An 18,837-nucleotide genomic window follows, 5' to 3' on the forward strand; every position below is an offset into this window, starting at 1 on the left:
ACAGTGTTTTTATTTCCCTCTGAATGTTGGTGAACCAAACATAAGAACAGACTTGCTGGGTGAGACCAGTGGTCCATCTAGCCCAGCATCCTGTCATATGACAATGGCCAATGCCAGGTTCTTCAGAAGGAATGAACAGAACAGGTAATCATCAAGTGATCATCCCCTGTCGTCCACTTCAAGCTACTGGCACACAGAGGCTAGAGATGCTCAGAGCATGGTGTTGAGGACAAGAAAACATATTGAAAGTCCAACCATTTCACCTTCCACTTTTGCAACAAATACATGTCTTGCTGGGTGGGGAGCACACCTGGAAAACAAGACGGTCACATGTAGAGAATGCCACATGGAAAAGAGAAAGTATCCGCTTCCTAGAGTTCACAGAAATGAATGCACTACAAAGTTTTTATCACCACTACCTTGGAGGCGAGCGTGTTTTGTTTCAGTCTGATTTGAACACCATGGTCACGTATCTGAACAATGGGTGGAATCAGAAGCTCACAGCTCCTCTCAGAAGCAAGGGAAATTGTTCTGGGCAGAGAAGAGTATCTTATCACTCAGAACAGTGCACATACAGCATACCCTGAATCCATGAATAGGATTGGCTGAGTAGCTATCTTACCAACAAATCTGTACGGCATCTGAATTAGGAAATCTTTAAACTAGTGACCAAGCAATTCAGACACCTGGAAGTAGATCTCTCTCGCAAATCACAGAAATGTGAAACTAGATCACTGTTTCATCAGCGAAGTGGATTCTCTTTCAGTAGGCACAGATGCCCTCACACAGATGATGTGCCATATGCTTTCCCACCCCTCCCTGTGATAATGAAGATAACTTTTTAAAAAATGAGAGATTCACCGAGCCTGTACTGAAGCCTATATTCTTGAGGTGAGGACTCTCCTGAAGTGCTCAAGTCCAAAGAGACAGCATATTCATCTGTAGTAACATCTCCATGAATTTGGGCATGTTGTAGTTTTACTATTAAAGTGGCTTTAGGCTCCAATTTAAAACTAAAATCATGAATGCAAAGTATTGCCAATATATTACTGCAAAGGCCATAATGATATATTTATGTAGTGTAACAATGTTATAATTTCAAATGTTACTGATTTTCCAAGATGCATAGTAAATATATTTTTATTTGACTTCTATGTTTTTTTCCAATTCAAAATTTGTTAATTTATAATTCAATCTGTTTATATATTTTAATGTTACATGAGTGGTATTTGCTTTTTATTACAAATAATTTTAACAACTTTATTTCCTCATTCTCTTTACTGTACTTGAAACAACACAAAAGGTGAAAATCAGAAGAGAAAATGAAGTCCTCTCCAGTTTTTGGCATAGGCCAAAATTTTCAGTATGGGGTGCCTGATGTTAGGCACCTACATAAGTGACCTGCTTTTCAGAAGTGCTCATTACCCAAAGCTCTCAGTAATTCTAATGGGAGCTGTGAGTGCTCAGTATTTCTGAAAAGCAGGTCACTTATTTAGGTGCTGAATATATGTTTAGGTGCACAACTTTAAAAGATCTGGTAGCTATCTTTTAAATTTAACATAGGCACCAGAATATTTTAATACATGTTAAAACAGTTTGCTAATCTAATGCTATTTTGCTATTAAATTTATTTTATTATTTAAATGCATTAATGAGCACCATAAGCATCAGCAATCTGGACACCTCAAAAAAGTTAGTGAAATAAATCTCATGACACTCCAAGGTCAGGAAGTATTATCCCCATTTTACTGGAGTAGAAACTGAGATGCCATTGAGTTTAAGTGACTTGGGCCACATATGAATTGTGTGGCAGAGCTGGGAATATAACCTTTCTCCCTGATATGTAGGCTTATGCCTTAACAATTCCATTCTTCTTTTACTACTTTAGCAAGTTTATTCACAGTTAATCCATGTAGTTTCATAATCAAGTCTTAGCAGCCTGCAGAAAGGTTTGAAATGACATTTTATCTTCCATCCAAATTTGTCTAATAATTATAATTTTCATTAAACTTGGCTATATTTTAGTGCTAGTTGTAGAGCTGCATCGTTTAACATGATCCTAATTAGCCTTCATTAGTGTACATTATAAAATATTATTATTGCCAATGTGATTACAGTAAACAGAAACATGATTTACTGTCCCATGCAAGCTGAAAATCACATGGGATGATTTACAGTCCTGGTTATGTACTAGAAATCCACATGCGTTGCAGAGTTTTTCCTGTGCCGGCGTTTGAATTCCAATGGATGTCTGTGATGGGTTCCCCCCGGGATGCTGGGGTTTCCCTGAGCCCCCCCGACCCACCTGCCTGGGCTCCCTCTCACGCTGTACTGCTGTGACAAACTGTCAAGCCTTCCAGCCTGCACTTTCACTAGCATACATACAGGTAGGGACACACCCAGCAGCAGTTACATGCAGGCTCTCTGACCAGCCCCTGCATAGGAAGGCTACAGTTAAGGCAACTCCCAGCTCCACAGACACGCACCGAATCTAGAGTATAAACACCAAATTATACCATGTTGCGCTGCACAGGGAACTGTATAGCATAAGCTCATAAAATTCGCCCCCTCCTCAATGTGGAGAGGAATATGCAACAGCCTTTTGCCCCTGAGATAAGATTCCCATACACTTCACTCCAACTCACTGGTTTAGGTAAAGCAAAAACAAGTTTATTAACTACAAAAGATAGATTTTAAGTGATAGCAAATGGATCAAAATAGATTACCTAGCAAATACACAAAAAATGCAAACTAAACTTAACGTGCTAAATAGGGTGAGAATCTGCTATTCATATCCAAAGAGATGATACAAGCAGGCTGCAGATTCTCAAGGGGCAAGTTGCACTTGCTTTACAGCTTGGAATCCCTAGGTGTTTCATTCACAGACTAGAAATCCCTTTAGTCTGGGTCTAGCACTTCCCCCAGTTCAGTCTTTGTTCCTCGGGTGTTCCCAGGAGTTGTCTTGTGTGTGGAGCGAAGAACCTTAGATGATCACTACCTGACTTGTATAGCTTTTGCATAGGGCAGGAACCCTTTGTTTCAAAGCTTATTTCCCAGACCAATCTCTGGAAAAATACTGACATCCCAAGATGAAGTCTGGAGATGTGTGGTCTCATCACATGTCCTTGTAGAGTCACAGCAGCCATTACTTGGAGGCTTTCTGTAGCCTTTTCAGGAAGGCTCCCCAGGTGGGAGATAAACTTCTGCTAAGGCCTATTGTTTTTTCTTAATGGCCTGTTGCCCTGAATGGGCCCTTCCCCACCCACTGTCTAAACTTAAAGCATCTTGTCTAGTGGGTATTACCCAGGTGTAACTACATTTGAAATACAGATACATAGTCAATATTCATAACTTCAGATACAAAACTATTACATGCATACAAATAGGATAATCATGTTCAGCAAATCATAACTTTTCCAATGACACCTTACATGGTTTATCTTGCACAAAATACATCATAATTATGTCATAATATCATAATAATCACTAACATAATAATTACTACGAAGAATATGGGGTGCAGTGTCAGTGTGTATGAGTTTGTTTTGATAAGTAAATAAGCAACAAAAAACAAAAAACCTTTTCCTGAAAGACAGAGAGAATTTTGAAGGACCTGGACAATATGATGTAGAATCACTTTTTGTTTTTGTTAGCCACAGGTGTCGAGCACGCACAACAGTGCATCAACAGAAGAACAGCAACTCTACTGGGCTAAGGGTACTGGCTTTGGAACTGGCTCCACGGCTTCTGGATGGGATGTAGAACAAGCTTTGACTAAACAAAGGCTGGAAGAAGAACATGTCACCTGTCTTCTGCAGGTATGGAATGGTGAAGTATAAATAATATGTGTAGGGATTCATGCATGTGGTGGTAATATAGTTAAGCCTGTAAAAAAGTTTGTATTTTTAACCTCTTTTTCACTCAAGTATCTAAAGTGTTTTACTTATTAGGCTGAAACACCTATCAGCCATTTGTGAGCCTATAGTTTAAAAAAAATATATCATTTTTTCTGTTTGGCTAAAAAAAGTCTAGCTTTTTTCTTATAACAAATGTGAATGTTTGAAAATGTGGGACTGAACCAGATGGAGCAGAAAATCCCAATAAGCTATTTGCTTAAATACAGATGCAATACACCTGTGACCTCAAGTAATTAATTGTGCAGCTGTTTTGTTAGACATTTGCAAGCTAAGCTGCTGAAAACAGGAGGTTGTAAGCTTGATGTGCATAATAGCTTTGTAGCAAAGGTGGATGCCCCTGTGATTATATGATTGGGGGAGGGGTTTGTTCCTGACCACCAGAAATGAGAACACATGCCAGCCTTTCAGGCTGGGGAGTATTTCTGTGTTATCTTAACACACCAGTTACTTTATCAAGGTCAGGAAGGTTGCAGAGCATTGCCTTCTATAGACTGAGTTTGATGCTTTGGGACCTTCAGAATCACTTGAGAGTATATAGAGCATGTCTCTGTTCAACCAGGTAATACAGTGAATGTAGCAAACAGAAATTAGCAAGAGATCACAAGAAGCTCAAGTTTAAATGATAAACACAGATTTTTTTTCCCCCCTAGGAGAAGGATCACCTATAAGTTTATAACCCCTATCATGGTGATCCATAGAAAAGCGGATGTGCTTAGCTGTCAGCACATGGACAGCTCTGAATGTTCACTGAACCAAGAATATTCTAGGAGATTTCTGTAGTGCTTTTATACTTCCATGTAGACCTATTGGCATCTAGGCAAAAGCAAAGGCAGCTGATCAGAGAAGCAGACCTGGGAGACTAGGAACAGACTAATTTCTAGTTTGCCAAATAGGCTTCTTTGTGATTTCCCCCTTTTTTCATCACTAGCAAGGGTAACTGGTTTGTTTAAGTCCCTTCTTATTTCCCCAAATTTTCCAAGAAGGTTATGTTTTCAGACACAGGAGAGTTGTCTCAAAAGGCTTCATTCAATCTTCCCCCAGGCACATCTCTATTCTCTGGGCTTGTTCAGCATACCACTGAACTTGAGCCATGTACGTTTTATTTATGATTGTCTGAAATGAGCTTATTGCTACTTCAGAGCTGAACAAAAGTTTAAATGTCCTGAGGCTATGGCATATTCTGACAAAGAAGTATATAGTTTAACAACTGATATAAATATTGCCTTTTTTTCATTTATAAAATGTATTTATACTCTTAAGTACTGAAAAAGAAAGACACATAATTTAAATACATAAAGAGCCACATTGTCAGTTAAAGAACTCTGTTAGATCACCATTATTATACATGCATATGCAAAAGAATCTGTCTCCTATCAAACATCATTTATAGGGAAAAAAACAAAAGAAAACAAACTATGTAAATAAGCCTAGTAGCAAGGCATGAAATTCAACAAGCTCATGCTAACAAACATAGGGAGTGAATTCCAGAGCCAAGGGCCCTTTTTATAAGAAATCCTATCTGCAATCAGTACAAATTTAACTCAGGGAGTTGTCAGCTCATATGCCTATTCATATGCCTATATTCACTAATCTTTACTGCTGGGATAGAGCACAGGGGAGAGGCCATTTTTAAGGTGGCTCAGGCCTGAGCCACATAAAATGTAATAGGTAAAAAAAATGATAGTTTCCAGTTAGTTTCCAAGAAACTAATTGAAGTCATTGTGATGATTAGAACACAAGCTTCATACTCCCTGCAAGACAATTCACTACACAAACAAGGAAGAAGACAGCTGTGTTATTCACTGACTGAAGATCAAAGGCGGTGTTCAGTTATATTCCCATGCAGGGAGTAATCTCATCAGAAGTGGCCGAAGCATGGATAACTGGATAGGTCCACATTTAACCGTAAAAGTTGCAGTCTCTTTGCCAGATGTTGATGATTAAGGTATTCTTTGTTGTTGACCATCTAAGATCCAAGAGGGACCCAACAGGTTATGCATCTTATTATTGAGAGGGCAGATACCTCTCACTGTCTTCACTGTTTGCCATATGATTTACAAATTAGATTTATCATGGGATTAAACTGGAGATAGGATGTATTTAGAAGGTAGCTATTCTGATAGGAGTTTCCGATCTCCCCCAGTGTCACATAACAAAGATATGTCTAGCAATTTAGTGCTTTCAATGGGTTTTTTAAATCTAAACTTTTGTGTAATTATTTGAAGTGGCTTTATTTAATGCTTAGTTTACATTCTGATCTTAACAAAAATAGTAATAAACTGTGATCTGGTAATTTCTGTATAGGATTCTGTCTAAATAATCTTTGAGCTCACAGGAGTAACTTCCGACATTTAATAGGCAAAATAACAAGCCAGCCATTAAGTAGATATGGACAGTTTGAGTTATTGCCTCTAAAATGCATCAGATTTTGACTAAGTATCTCAATATATTTTAATTTTCAGGTTCTTGCTAGTTACATAAATCCTGCAGGGAGCATATCAAATGGAGAGACCCAGACTAGCCACGAGGGTAGAGGACAAAACAGCAATGCTCTTCCATCAGTTCTGTTAGAGCTACTCAGTCAGTCTTGTCTCATTCCAGCAATGTCGTCATACCTCCGTAACGATTCAGGTAAAGTGCTGCTGTTCTCTCTCTCTTTTTTTTTTTTTTTAATTATTTATTTATTTAAAGCATATTGCACTTTTCTCTGAAATGAGCCTGGTGGAAAAGCAGAACTGCTATTGACAAAATCAGGGTAAATGTAAAGATTCATTTGCAAGAGAATTTCATGCTACTTGAACAAAATAGACAGCACCTGCAAATTTCCATCAGGGTTACTTTTGACATATTATTACTCCTTTATAGTAGATTTACTTAAGTCTTATAAGATGAAATTTGTTTGCTGTGGCTGTTGATGTGATCTCTCTTTATTTTGTAGAGTTTTAAACTCTTGCACAGTTTAAAATTATCCTTTTTTAAAAAATTTAAAACTATTTTAAAAAAAATTCTGTTTACAGATGCTATCACCTTGAAAAATCACATTTCTGTCTGACAATTTTGTATTTTACTATTCTTCTTCAAGAGCTAGTCCCAAGGATATTCATTATGGGTGCACATGTGCTCCTGGGAGTGGAAATTGTTCTGTAGCAGTGTCTGTTGGTTCACCCCTGCCCACTGTGCCTCCTCATGCTGTGAACCAAGGGTTTAAATGGCGGTGTGGATTTTTGGTCTACAGTTAATCTTTCTGTCCTAAGTGTGTGGTGTTAATGAGAAATTTATAGTTGACTTAATGTTAGTGTGCATACACATGCCAGTTGTGTATAGGCATGCGTGAGCCCTGCCATTACTTCTGAACTCTCTAAAAGTGGAACTGGGGTGGGTATTCAGCCATGGATGATGCTGTACTGTTTAAAAAATTCTGGTTTAGTCTCCTGAAGCTACAATAGCTGGCTCCCTCTCAGTTGTGATGTCACAGATGTCTTGGAAAAATCATGGAGCAGGTCCTCAAGGGATCAATTCTGAAGTACTTAGAGGAGAGGAAAGTGATCAGGAACAGTCAGCATGGATTCACTAAGGGCAAGTCATGCCTGACTAATCTAATTGACTTCTATGACAAGATAACTAGTTCTGTGGATGAGGGGAAAGCAGTGGATGTGTTGTTCCTTGACTTTAGCAAAGCTTTTGACACAGTCTCTCACAGTATTCTTGCCAGCAAGTTAAAGTAGTATGGGCTGGATGAATGGACTATAAGGTGGATAGAAAGTTGGCTAGATTGTCAGGCTCAACGGGTAGTGATCAATGGCTCCATATCTAGTTGGCAGCCGGTAGCAAGTGGAGTGCCCCAAGGGTCGGTCCTGGGGCTGGTTTTGTTCAATATCTTCATAAATGATCTGGAGGATGGTGTGGATTGCACCCTCAGCAAGTTTGCAGATGACACTAAACTGGGAGGAGAGGTAGATATGCTGGAGGGTAAGGATAAGATACAGAGGGACCTAGATAAATTGGAGGATTGGGCCAAAAGAAATCTGATGAGGTTCAACAAGGACAAGTGCAGAGTCCTGCACTTAGGACGGAAGAATCCAACGCACCGCTACAGACTAGGGACCGAATGGTTAGGAAGCAGTTCTGCAGAAAAGGACCTAGGGGTTACAATGGACAAGAAGCTGGATATGAGTCAACAGTGTGCCCTTGTTGCCAAGAAGGCCAATGGCATTTTGGGCTGTATAAGTAGGGGCATTGCCAGCAGATCGAGGGACGTGATCGTTCCCCTCTATTCGACACTGGTGAGGCCTCATCTGGAGTACTGTGTCCAGTTTTGGGCCTCACACTACAAGAAGGATGTGGAAAAATTGGAGAGAGTCCAGTGGAGGGCAACAAAAATGATTAGGGGACTGGAACACATGAGTTATGAGGAGAGGCTGAGGGAACTGGGGATGTTTAGTCTACGGAAGAGAAGAATGAGGGGGGATTTGATAGCTGCTTTCAACTACCTGAAAGGGGGTTCCAAAGAGGATGGCTCTAGACTGTTCTCAGTGGTAACAGATGACAGAACAAGGAGTAATGGTCTCAAGTTGCAGTGGGGGAGATTTAGGTTGGATATTAGGAAAAACTTTTTCACTAGGAGGGTGGTGAAACACTGGAATGTGTTACCTAGGGAGGTGGTGGAATCTCCTTCCTTTGAAGTTTTTAAAGTCAGGCTTGACAAAGCCCTGGCTGGGATGATTTAATTGGGGGTCGGTCCTGCTTTGAGCAGGGGGTTGGACTAGATGACCTCCTGAGGTCCCTTCCAACCCTGATATTCCATGATTCTATGGATTCCCACCGGAGCTTGAAAATCTAAAAATGTCTTCAGAGAACCTCAATCAACAAAAATTTTGAACAATGTAAAGAATGTTTCTCTGGATATTTGAGTATTTGACACATCACTACGGGATTATCTCATTTTCAAGAACACTTTGGTCAAGTATTTACAAACTTGCAGCTGAAATTTAAGGTAAATCAGAGTAGCTAATTTCAAACACGGGGGTAATTGAAGTCCTGTTGTGGTGTTAATCTTCTTATCTAAAATGGTGCCGACTAGTTTTATGTTCCATGGAAACAACTTACTTATTTTTGCCTGATAGAACAAGTTGTTTTGTTAATTGTGGCTGTGGGCCATGTTGTCCGTAAATGACTTATTTTAAAAATGGTTTATTCCTTCTGTAAATTAACTCTTGTAATATACAGCATATTAGATTTTTTTTTCTGAATCTATTCATAAGCTATTTGAATAGACTTAAGTTAGAATTTAATAATTCAGATCAAGATTTTCAAAAATAGGTGCCTAAAGTTAGGGTCCTACATCCCTATATAGGTGTCTGCTTTTGACACCCATTTTTGAAAAATCATTGTCTAATTTCTTGCAGGGCTCTGTATCTCTGGTGGAAATGAATTTTAAAATTTCCTGTGGTCTAGAGCAAAGTTACCATCCCTGTGTCCAAATGTCAGTTTTGCTGAGTGGCACTTAGTACTGTTAACAATTTAAAAAGAAGTTAAGAATCCTACTTGTAACAAACTTTTAATTGTAATTTTTATTCCGTATAAGGTGTTCTTCTTCGAGTGCTTGTTCATGTCCATTCCACATTAGGTGTGCGCACGCCGCATGCACTAGCATTGGAAACTTTTTCCCTTAGCAGTTCCCGGCAGGGCCCCCACTGCGCCATGCTTCTATACCCCTGCCAGCCCAAACCCGTCCAGTTCCTTCTTACCATCCATGGCAGCGTTGGAACAACAACAACCCCCGCACCCACCCCCGCCGGTAGAAGAGCAGTCCCTTAGCCTTTAGAGTAGCTGTTATCAGTTCGTTAACATATCTATTGTGGACACTTAAGTCATTAGCTGCTTGGAGGCTTCCAGCACCCGCTCACGGCTTCAAGGCTTGCGCCACGTGCCGCAAACCTATGCCAGTTAGTGACCCCCACGACTCGTGTCTACATTGCCTGGGGGACAGACATCAGACTGAATGGTGTAGGATTTGCAAGGCATTTAAGCCAAGAACAAGGAAAGAAAGAGACTTTCGTCTAAAGCAGCTGTTGATGGAGGCTGCATTGCAGCCGCCAGGCCCAGAGTGCCCAACGCCTGCTCAGGCTTCCTCGGTGCGTAGTGCCCCAGAGCTGTCGAGAGACCCGGCACCAGCTAAGCACTGTAAACTGTCGGCCCCAGAGTGCCCTGCTAGGCCCTGGCGCCGCTTGTCCTCCCTGGTGCGGCCCTCAGCGCAGCCGGAAGGAAGGCGCAGTCGTTCCACGCACAGGAGGCTGGTGCCTCCCAAGGCACCGAGCACTGATAAGAGCGGGAAGGCCGCGGTACCGGTGCTGACACAGTCAGTCCCAGCAGCACGAGCCCAGACCTAAGTGAGCTCGGTGCGGACGATGGGCTTGAGGGCATAATGGATCAGCCCTCTACACCTGGTACCTTTTGAGGCTCCAAAGGACCTCATCGAGCTATTGGCAGCGAGCCCCCTCCCGTATGGGGAGAACGTCGAGGGCTAAGCTGGCAACGGTGTGCAACTCACGGACACCGTCCCGGCACCGCTCCCGGAGTTGGTCCTGGTCGAGCTCCGACTCCGCGGACTCACACTTGCCAGCGGCTCAGAAGGAGGTTGCGACACCGGCAGTGGGTCGGCATGAGGAAGCACCGGAAAGGGCACGCCGCTCTCCGGCACCACCCAGAGACCAGCACTGGGAGGAGTTGAGACGGCCCTTGCCAGAAGACTCCCGCAGATGGTCCCAGTCAAGGGAACGCTGGCACAGGTCCTGGTCGGGGTCCAGGTGCTGGTCCTCGTCCTGGGGATACTGGTACTGCTCCCGCTCAGCCAGGAGCCACTTGTTCTCCCGCCGGCACAGATCGTTGGCACTGCCATGGCCTTCACGATCAGCATCGCCGCAGTCCGGCGCCGACTCCTACTCCGGCTGCTCTAGCTACCTGCACCGGGCCCTGGACAGCAGGGACCCTCAGGTGGGCTGGCAATCCCAATGGGGTCCGCCAGGCCATTGGCCCTTCTGGACCCCCTGGGCCTATCAGGAGCGCCAAGGGGCCCCGTCCAAGGCAAGTTACTCGATACAGCGGTCCTGGTCCCCGCACCGACGCCAGATAGTGCTGGAGCCTACAGTTTCCAGGCCTCTAGCATTCCCCCAGGATAAACGGGAGAGACTGGCACTGAATCCGGTGCCATCCCATGGACTTCCGGCCTGAGCCGGAAGCCCCTCCCATGGGAGAAGGGAAGCAGGAGGACCAACCAGAGGGGGTCGAGCAGCAGCTAACCTCCTCGTCTTCCCCGGATGAGGCAGTGGCAGGTACAGAGGTGTCCGGCCCTCCACCGATAGATCATAGAGCCCACCAGGAATTGCTGCACAGGGTCACCCAGAACTTGGGGTTGCAGGCTGAGGAGATGGTTGAGCAGGAGGATCCCGTGGTGCACATTTTGAGCCCCAAGTTCCATCCAGAATAGTGCTCCCACTTATTAAGACCATTCAGTCCAACTATAAGCCTATATGGCAGACCCTGGCCTCCAGCGGCCGAGGGAGTGGAGCGTAAATACTTTGCCCTTCTAAGGACTATGAGTTCCTGTTCTGCCACCCGAGTCCATGCTCCCTAGTGGTTTCAGCAGTAAATGAAAGGGAGCACTATGAACAGCAGGCCCTGGCTCCTAAGGCCAAGGAGGCGAAACGCCTGGACCTTTTTGGTAGAAAGGTGTACTCATCTGGGGGTCTTCAGTTGAGGATTGCGAACCAGCAGGCCATTCTCAACAGGCACAATTTCAACTCCTGGGCAGCGGTGGGGAAGTTTAAGGACAACTTCCCACAAGGCTCCCAACAGGAGTTCACGGCCCTGGTGGACGAGGGGAGGGCAAGGCAGTAGCCAAGACCTCTCTCCAGGCTTTCCTGGATTCGGCAGATACGGCGGCAATTGCGTCGGGGTGGTCATGAGGCAGTTGGCATGGCTCCATGAGTCAGGCCTGCAGCCTGAGGTACAGAATACACTCCAGGACCTCCCCTTCGAAGGGTCTGGGCTCTTCTTGGACCAGACAGACACAAGGCTGCACAGCCTCAAGGACTCACGAGTTAGGTTTAAGTCGATGGGTATGCACACCCCGGTGACCCAGAGGAATCCCTTTAAGCCGCAGTCTCCCCCTCAACGCCACTTCCAGCCTCACCATAGGCATGAGCCTTACCGTAGGCGAGGCAGGGATAACTGGCTATGGTGCAACAACAATAGTAACAATAATGCACCGGGCCAGAACAAACCCTAGCCGGGCACTAAGCCAGGCTTTTGAAGGTGCGCTCGAGGACAGCGTACTAGACCAGTCACCGGATCCGTCCCTTGGTTTCCTGAACCGCCCTTCCCGTTTCTCCTGTGCATAGTCCACCATTATGTCAGACTCTTGGGTCTTACACACGGTATGGAACGGGTACTCGCTGCAATTCGCCTTCCTCCCCCCTCTTCTACCCCCCCTTCGCCATCCCTCTTCAGGGACCCCTCTCACGAGCATCTCCTAGAGAAGGAAGTCTGCTCACTGATAGAGGCGGTGCCGCACAGCCTAAGGGGGAAGGGGTTCAACTCCCGGTACTCCTCATCCCCAAGGCCAAAGGGGGCCTTCGCCCCATCCTAGACCTGCGCAGGCTCAACAAGTTCCTGGTCAAGGCCATGTTCCGCATGGTCTCTCTGGGCACTATCATCCCTTCCCTGGATCGGGGGGACTGGTACGCTGCCCTTGACATGAAGGACGCGTACTTTCATATCGCCATCCACCCAGCACGTCGGCGGTTCCTACGCTTCACCGTGGGCCAAGAACATTACCAGTTTCTGGTTCTCCCATTTGGTCTAGCCGTGGCCCCAAGGGTGTTCACGAAGTGCTTGGCGGTGGTGGCGGCCTTCTTACGGAGGCAGAGAATCCGGGTGTACCCATATCTCGACGACTGACTCCTGGTGGGCCGATCCAAGGCGGAAGTGAAGGGCCATGTGGAGGTGGCCCTGAGATTGTTCAGCGAGGTGGGGCTCCTGGTCAACGTCCCCATGTCCACGCCTGTGCCCATGCAGAGAGTGGAATTCATAGGGGCGGTCCTGGATGCGGTGCAGGCCAGGGCAAGCCTTCCAGTATCCCGATACCAGGCTATCCAACAAGCGGTGGCCTCCCTGCGCCAGTTTCCAATGACAATGGCCAGGTGCTGCCTGCGGCTGCTGGGCCACATGACAGCATGCATGCACGCATGTGATCAGGCATGCCAGACTGAGACTCAGGATTCTGCAGGCCTGGCTTACTCAGGTGTACCACCCAGGCAGGGACTCCCTGGACTTGGTAGTGACAGCCCCAAGGGATGTGCTGGACTCCCTGCTGTGGTGACAGTTCCTGCCTGTGGTATGCTCAAAGCACAGTATATTTCTTAACTAAGTATCCTAAAAGAAAAGTGACTTTCTCAAGGCCACACAGTGAGTCTGTGGCAGAGTCAGGATTCTCAGGTCATTCTAACTCTCAATCCTGTACTCATTCTTCAAGACCACGCTACCTTATTGCCAGAAGTGCTGAGCGTTCACCGCTTCCATTGATTTTAGTTGCAAATGTGAATGCTCAGCATCTCTGGAGATGAAGGCCAAGGGATCTCAAGTGTGCACACCCAGAATATGAGTAGCACACAGTTAGTAGTAGTCTATGAAAATTTGAATTTAGGTGACTTTACCCAGCACCACAGGGGCCAGGGATAGAACCCAGTTCTTCCTGGTATCAAACTGCGCTAACCAGATTTTTTTCTTCCTGCTTCATTTACTACACACCTACCAACTTTAAAAAGGAAAGGTCCTACAAACAGCCTCATTCGCCACACCGCCTTGATTCATTTTCTGAGTACCATCCATCCTGTCTACTGAATGAAGCTGGTGTCTTGTGGAAAAAATTGTATGTGATCATGTAATTAGACACTGTCACAGTGTGTGTGCGCATTAGGAGGCAGAATAAAGGTTTCATGGAAATCCCTAAATCTGGTATTTCCAAATTTGAGTGCTTGAATTTGCAGTATTAGCATGTTTAATGTTGTAACTTGTAAGTTCTTCTCTAGGGTTTTTGAAAAGACAAATATTGTGCAACTGTTACACCCTCCCACCACACCACTCCATCAGCAGGGCTTGAACCCCAGAGTCTCTGCAACACAAACACTAGCACTTGACCTAAAAGGTGAATTGCCCTAGTAGGGAGCGCAAGTAGACTGTTATCCTTTGTAGACATGTGAATAGAGAAACATGCATACTACACTGAGTGTATTATATATGTTTGAGTAGCCCCATTTTACAGACAAGACAGCGGCATACTCAACAGCACTGCCCCTCAGAAATAATCTGCCAAATCTAAATAGATGAGACTTGAATCCGCCCTATTAGAGATCTTGGTTTTATTCCAAGCTTGTGTAACCTCTCAGTGGGGTAAGATACCTTATCCAATAAGGTTTGTAAAGGGCACAAAAGTATTAACACCAGTCAGTGTGACTAGAAGAAAGGACTTGAATTCATGGTCTCCTGGCTTCTAATCCAAACTGAGAAACTAGGGCGCTCCATGTGCCCTAGTTTCTCAGTTTGGATTAGAAGTCAGGAGACCATGAATTCAAGTCCTTTCTTCTAGTCACACTAGAAATCACACATAAAATGTTCAGGGGTTTTCACATCCACCCAGGAATAAGTTGTATTGAGCAACACACTACCAGAAAATAGCAGTTTTCAGCAGCTCCATAACTTACCCACAGCAGAAGGAATGGCCATGGGGTCAGCCAACGCTTACCTTTACCTCAGGACTCTCCCACTGCTGCAAACCATGGTGAATCCAGAGATCTTTTTCAAAAAGGTGGGGGGAGGGGGAAATAATGGGAAGGTTTTTTTATAATGGAAAATATAGAGTTGCTATTGCTCCCTCTACAATTAATATTATATAGGTTGCTGCTGCTGTTATGATGTTAGAATAGTCTTTCAGTGTTTTGGTGATGACTGCAATTTTATGTTTTATTTGTAGACTCATCTTAAGCACAGTTAGCTACAAGTACCGCATGTGTCTTGCCTGTAAAGTCTCTTTTTGGCAAAGCTTGTTAATAGGCACCTCTGTTTGTGAAATACCCAAATATTAAGCTGCATGTGGTATTGATTTAATGACAACTCTTTCAACTAGAAATTTATCTTAAGTTTTCCTGAGGTTTAAATATGTTCTGGCAGGTTCATTCTAGATTAACTGGCTCTTAAAAAAAAAAAATTAAAAAAATCTATATCGCAGAAGATCACGTGTTCCCGATAAAAGTGAAATGTTTAATAAATAAGCAGATGACCACTTAAATATCACTTAATCATTTAGAAACCTCATCTTGAAACAGGTCTTTGCAACCCAAGCAGATCACTCAGTCATGTCCTGCATCATTTTCTGGGGAGGAGCAAAGTGATCCAGATATCCTTGAAATTGTAAATTGGACACTTTTCATTAATTTCCCTAATTGCGTTTTTCCCTGTAATACAGAGAAGGAAAAGTCCTTCATGAACAGGGCGAAGGTATTCAGACATTATTCATAAGGGTCAGAGTTACAATACTACTGAAAACTATTACTCTGAGCGACTTTTATTTATATTTGTATTCTTTGTGTAGAAGTACCATGGCATTTACAATTAATATTTTTATAAAAGAATATTGAAGGAAGCTCATCACTTCAGTGCATGAGATTTTAATATACGTATGTCTTGTTCATGTCTGAATTAGAACACGATACACATTAACATTTGTATTCTGCTATTTTCATTTGATAACTTTTTCTTATGTTTTTAAAAACCTAACAGAACATGTTTTTCTTAATGAGGACTTAGGTATATCTCATCTTTGTAGTTTCAAGTGAAGTTTTTTTACTGTTGTTTCATAATTTTTACATAGAACCTTTCATCCAGAAAGATCAACCCTAATCATTTTTCAAATACAGGAGTGACTTCATCTACTGATGAAATGCAGCCACATCTGCAGTGAAACAGTTTGTTTGTTACATCAGTAGTTCTCAGCTGTGAATGGCAACTAGTTTGAGTCACCATCTAGTTCTTGTGAGAGTCATCATCTGGTTGAGTGTTTCTTATATTTTATATTTAAATAGTAAAGGTATTTTATTTGATCCAGAGGACCTCTGAGATGTGTGAAGAAATAAATAGTACCAACCAAAATTTTTAGGTTAGGTAAGGGAAGGCAGAAAAGAGAGAGAAAGCGATTATCCCTTTTAGTCCAAGCAGCTCAGAGTCTATGTAGAATCAGTGGAGTAAGGGAACAGAAGACAGAAAGGAAAGGAAAAGAAAATGAGCTGTCTTTTGTTACGTATTTATACAGTGCATAGCACAATGGGACTGAGACAGGAAAGCTCTACCAAAAATTACCACTGTTTAAAAATACTTTTAAAATTAAATTTAGCAGTACTGGTTTCTCTGTGAATTGGTTCTCATACACAACACAGTAGATCTACCAGTCTGGAGAACTGTAGGCTGACTACACCGGTCTGAGCCCACAAGGGGAAGAGTTTGGGTGCCTCTGTCTCCCTTTATAATAAAGGCTGGTAACTGCATCACAAGCTACAATATTCTGTCTTTGTGTTTACTAGAAGAAGCTGACATAATGCTGGCTGCTGGAAAGTCTTGGGACCCTTGTGTTTTTCAGGCAGCTTTTCCTTTCTGCTTTCTTCCTTGCACATTAGTTTCAGATCCACAGAACTCAGTGAGGGGGAAGTTTGTGGTCAGCACAGCTTCTGATGACATGGCACTACTGTCTTCCTTGGCTTTCTTTACCTGAAGAAGAGACTCCTTATGAATGTCTTCTAACAAGAATTCCTTCTCCCCTTGGAGGAGACAGTGTCTTACTTGTTCTGAGTCTTATTCCGCAGCTGACAGTGGGGGAAGTGTGTGAGTGTTGGTGATCTGAACATAGAAGCTAATTGGCATTAGAACTATCAAAACCTACCCTAAGTTCCTGAGTGGTGGTTGGTCTTCACACTTGACTTTAGAGATCTGTACACAAATATATTTGATAGTTTCCAGTGCTTAAACTCTAAACAATCTATTGAAGTTTGTGCATCTATGTCTCCAAAACTCTTTGCCTAGTGAACTGCCTCTGTGGTCTCAGATGGGCATGTTGAGTTCAATAGTTCTCTGGTGCAGTTGATAGACTTTTTCTTAAAACAAAATTTATAAGACTGGGGTCACTGTCCTACAGTGATGGTACTTTATAACTTAGGGCAGCCGGTGAAAAAACGTTGTGTAAACTGAAACTGCAGTGGGAACTGAGAGAGAATGTAATTACACAAATGAAGAATTTTACCAGGACACCAGCATTAACATCCTCACTCTTATAAATGGTGCCATGGGATCTTTACCATAGTTGGTCATAGCCTTGGGAAAGCAGACTTATCTGAAATGTAAAAATGACAGCACAGTGCATCAATATCATATTGGTGCACTGGTTCAATAATATTTCAAAGGATAGAGTGCTGTCTATTGAATCAAAACAGCATCCTGCTACCCCCTGCATTTTACTTTGCATTGTACAAACACTAAAATATATCTGAACTATTTCCTTAAGGCAGAGAATGCTTAACAAGATTACTACATTAATCTTTGATGTGAGTATGAGTAATTTCTCCCAAAACTTCACCCAAAGGATAATTTTATAAATAAAGTTAATCAGTGGTGCAATATGTAAATACTATAAATATTCAGAAAAATCCCAATCTGTGCTACAGTTTCTTCAATCAGCATGAATATGTTGATATTATTCTTCACATACACATACTTTGTGGATTCCAGTTATTTTTTTACCAAACAGTATATTACTTCCTATATCTATGGTGATGTCATAAGATTAAATATTTTCTGTACTATATGGATGACACCTAAATCTTTTCTCTACCTCTGATATATCTACCCCCAGTGTAGTCTCATTTCTGTTTACTTTTTTGACATCCCTTTACATCAAGCTCAAAATAGTAAAAACGAGAATTTAACATCTTTCCCCCCCCCCCCCAAATCCTTCTCAAATAAATAATATATAATATCTCATGGTTTAATATGCTGGAGAAAAGATGCAGAAGCCTTTGCCTAATTCACTGTGGATATTGTGGAGTCCTTACTTTATTTGCTGAACATTTTATTTCTAAATGGCTTTCATGGGCTCTGTTTCTTTCTCACCACAGAGTATAGTACACAGTAGTAGATTATCTAAAAGCACTAGATTGTCAATTTACAGATAGCCTTGAATAAGGAATGGGATGTTGCAAAACTGCCCCAGAGTAGCCCGGGAAAGAAATTGTGCTCGTCACTGTCAGAGACACAATTACTTCCTTGTCCCCCTTTCTCCTGGAAGGTAGTAATTTTCAGGGGTATTTTTAGCAATACTAGGTGATTAAAATCTCACTTCTCTTTTATATAAAAACAAAAGTTAATTGTGCTGTGTCCCTTGTAGCTTTCACATTTCCCACCTTGAATGCTTAACCTTGTACCTTTAATGTTCTCAAAGTAGTTTTCTTTATGGAATAGGAAAATGTGTGTATGTGTACTTATATAAAAGTGTACATATGTTTGAACTTAGATTTAGAGCCAGTCCTTCAAAGATTCACACACATGCATACCTTTAAATGTGTGCAAGTTCCATGGATTTCAGTGGGACTGGTCACATACTTAAAAGTTAAGCATATGTGTAATATTGGGCCTAAATAATAAACCGTACAATTAAATATCTGTGGTATAAAAAGTCGAAGATCCGTGTGGGATCCGGGCCTTAGGTAGTAAACGCCTTAAGGCAAGGATTAAGTCTTCCTCTGTACAACACAGTGAACACCGGAACTCTGCACAAACCCATTAAATTTGATCGTGAGGCTTTAGAGCAAACGGTTTAGAA

At 42.8% G+C, this 18,837-nt stretch overlaps 1 protein-coding gene across 1 annotated transcript in view; it reads left to right on the forward strand.

The window, feature by feature from the left end:
* Positions 1–18,837, forward strand: part of BIRC6 (baculoviral IAP repeat containing 6) — a 319,798-nt gene that overhangs the window by 218,133 nt on the left and 82,828 nt on the right. Inside the window, 2 exon segments of the mRNA XM_048843594.2 lie at positions 3,654–3,818; positions 6,380–6,548. Of these exon segments, the coding sequence (XP_048699551.2) occupies positions 3,654–3,818; positions 6,380–6,548 (334 nt within the window).

The sequence above is a fragment of the Caretta caretta genome, chromosome 3 (assembly GCF_965140235.1).
Source record: "Caretta caretta isolate rCarCar2 chromosome 3, rCarCar1.hap1, whole genome shotgun sequence".
NCBI lineage: Eukaryota > Metazoa > Chordata > Testudines > Cheloniidae > Caretta > Caretta caretta.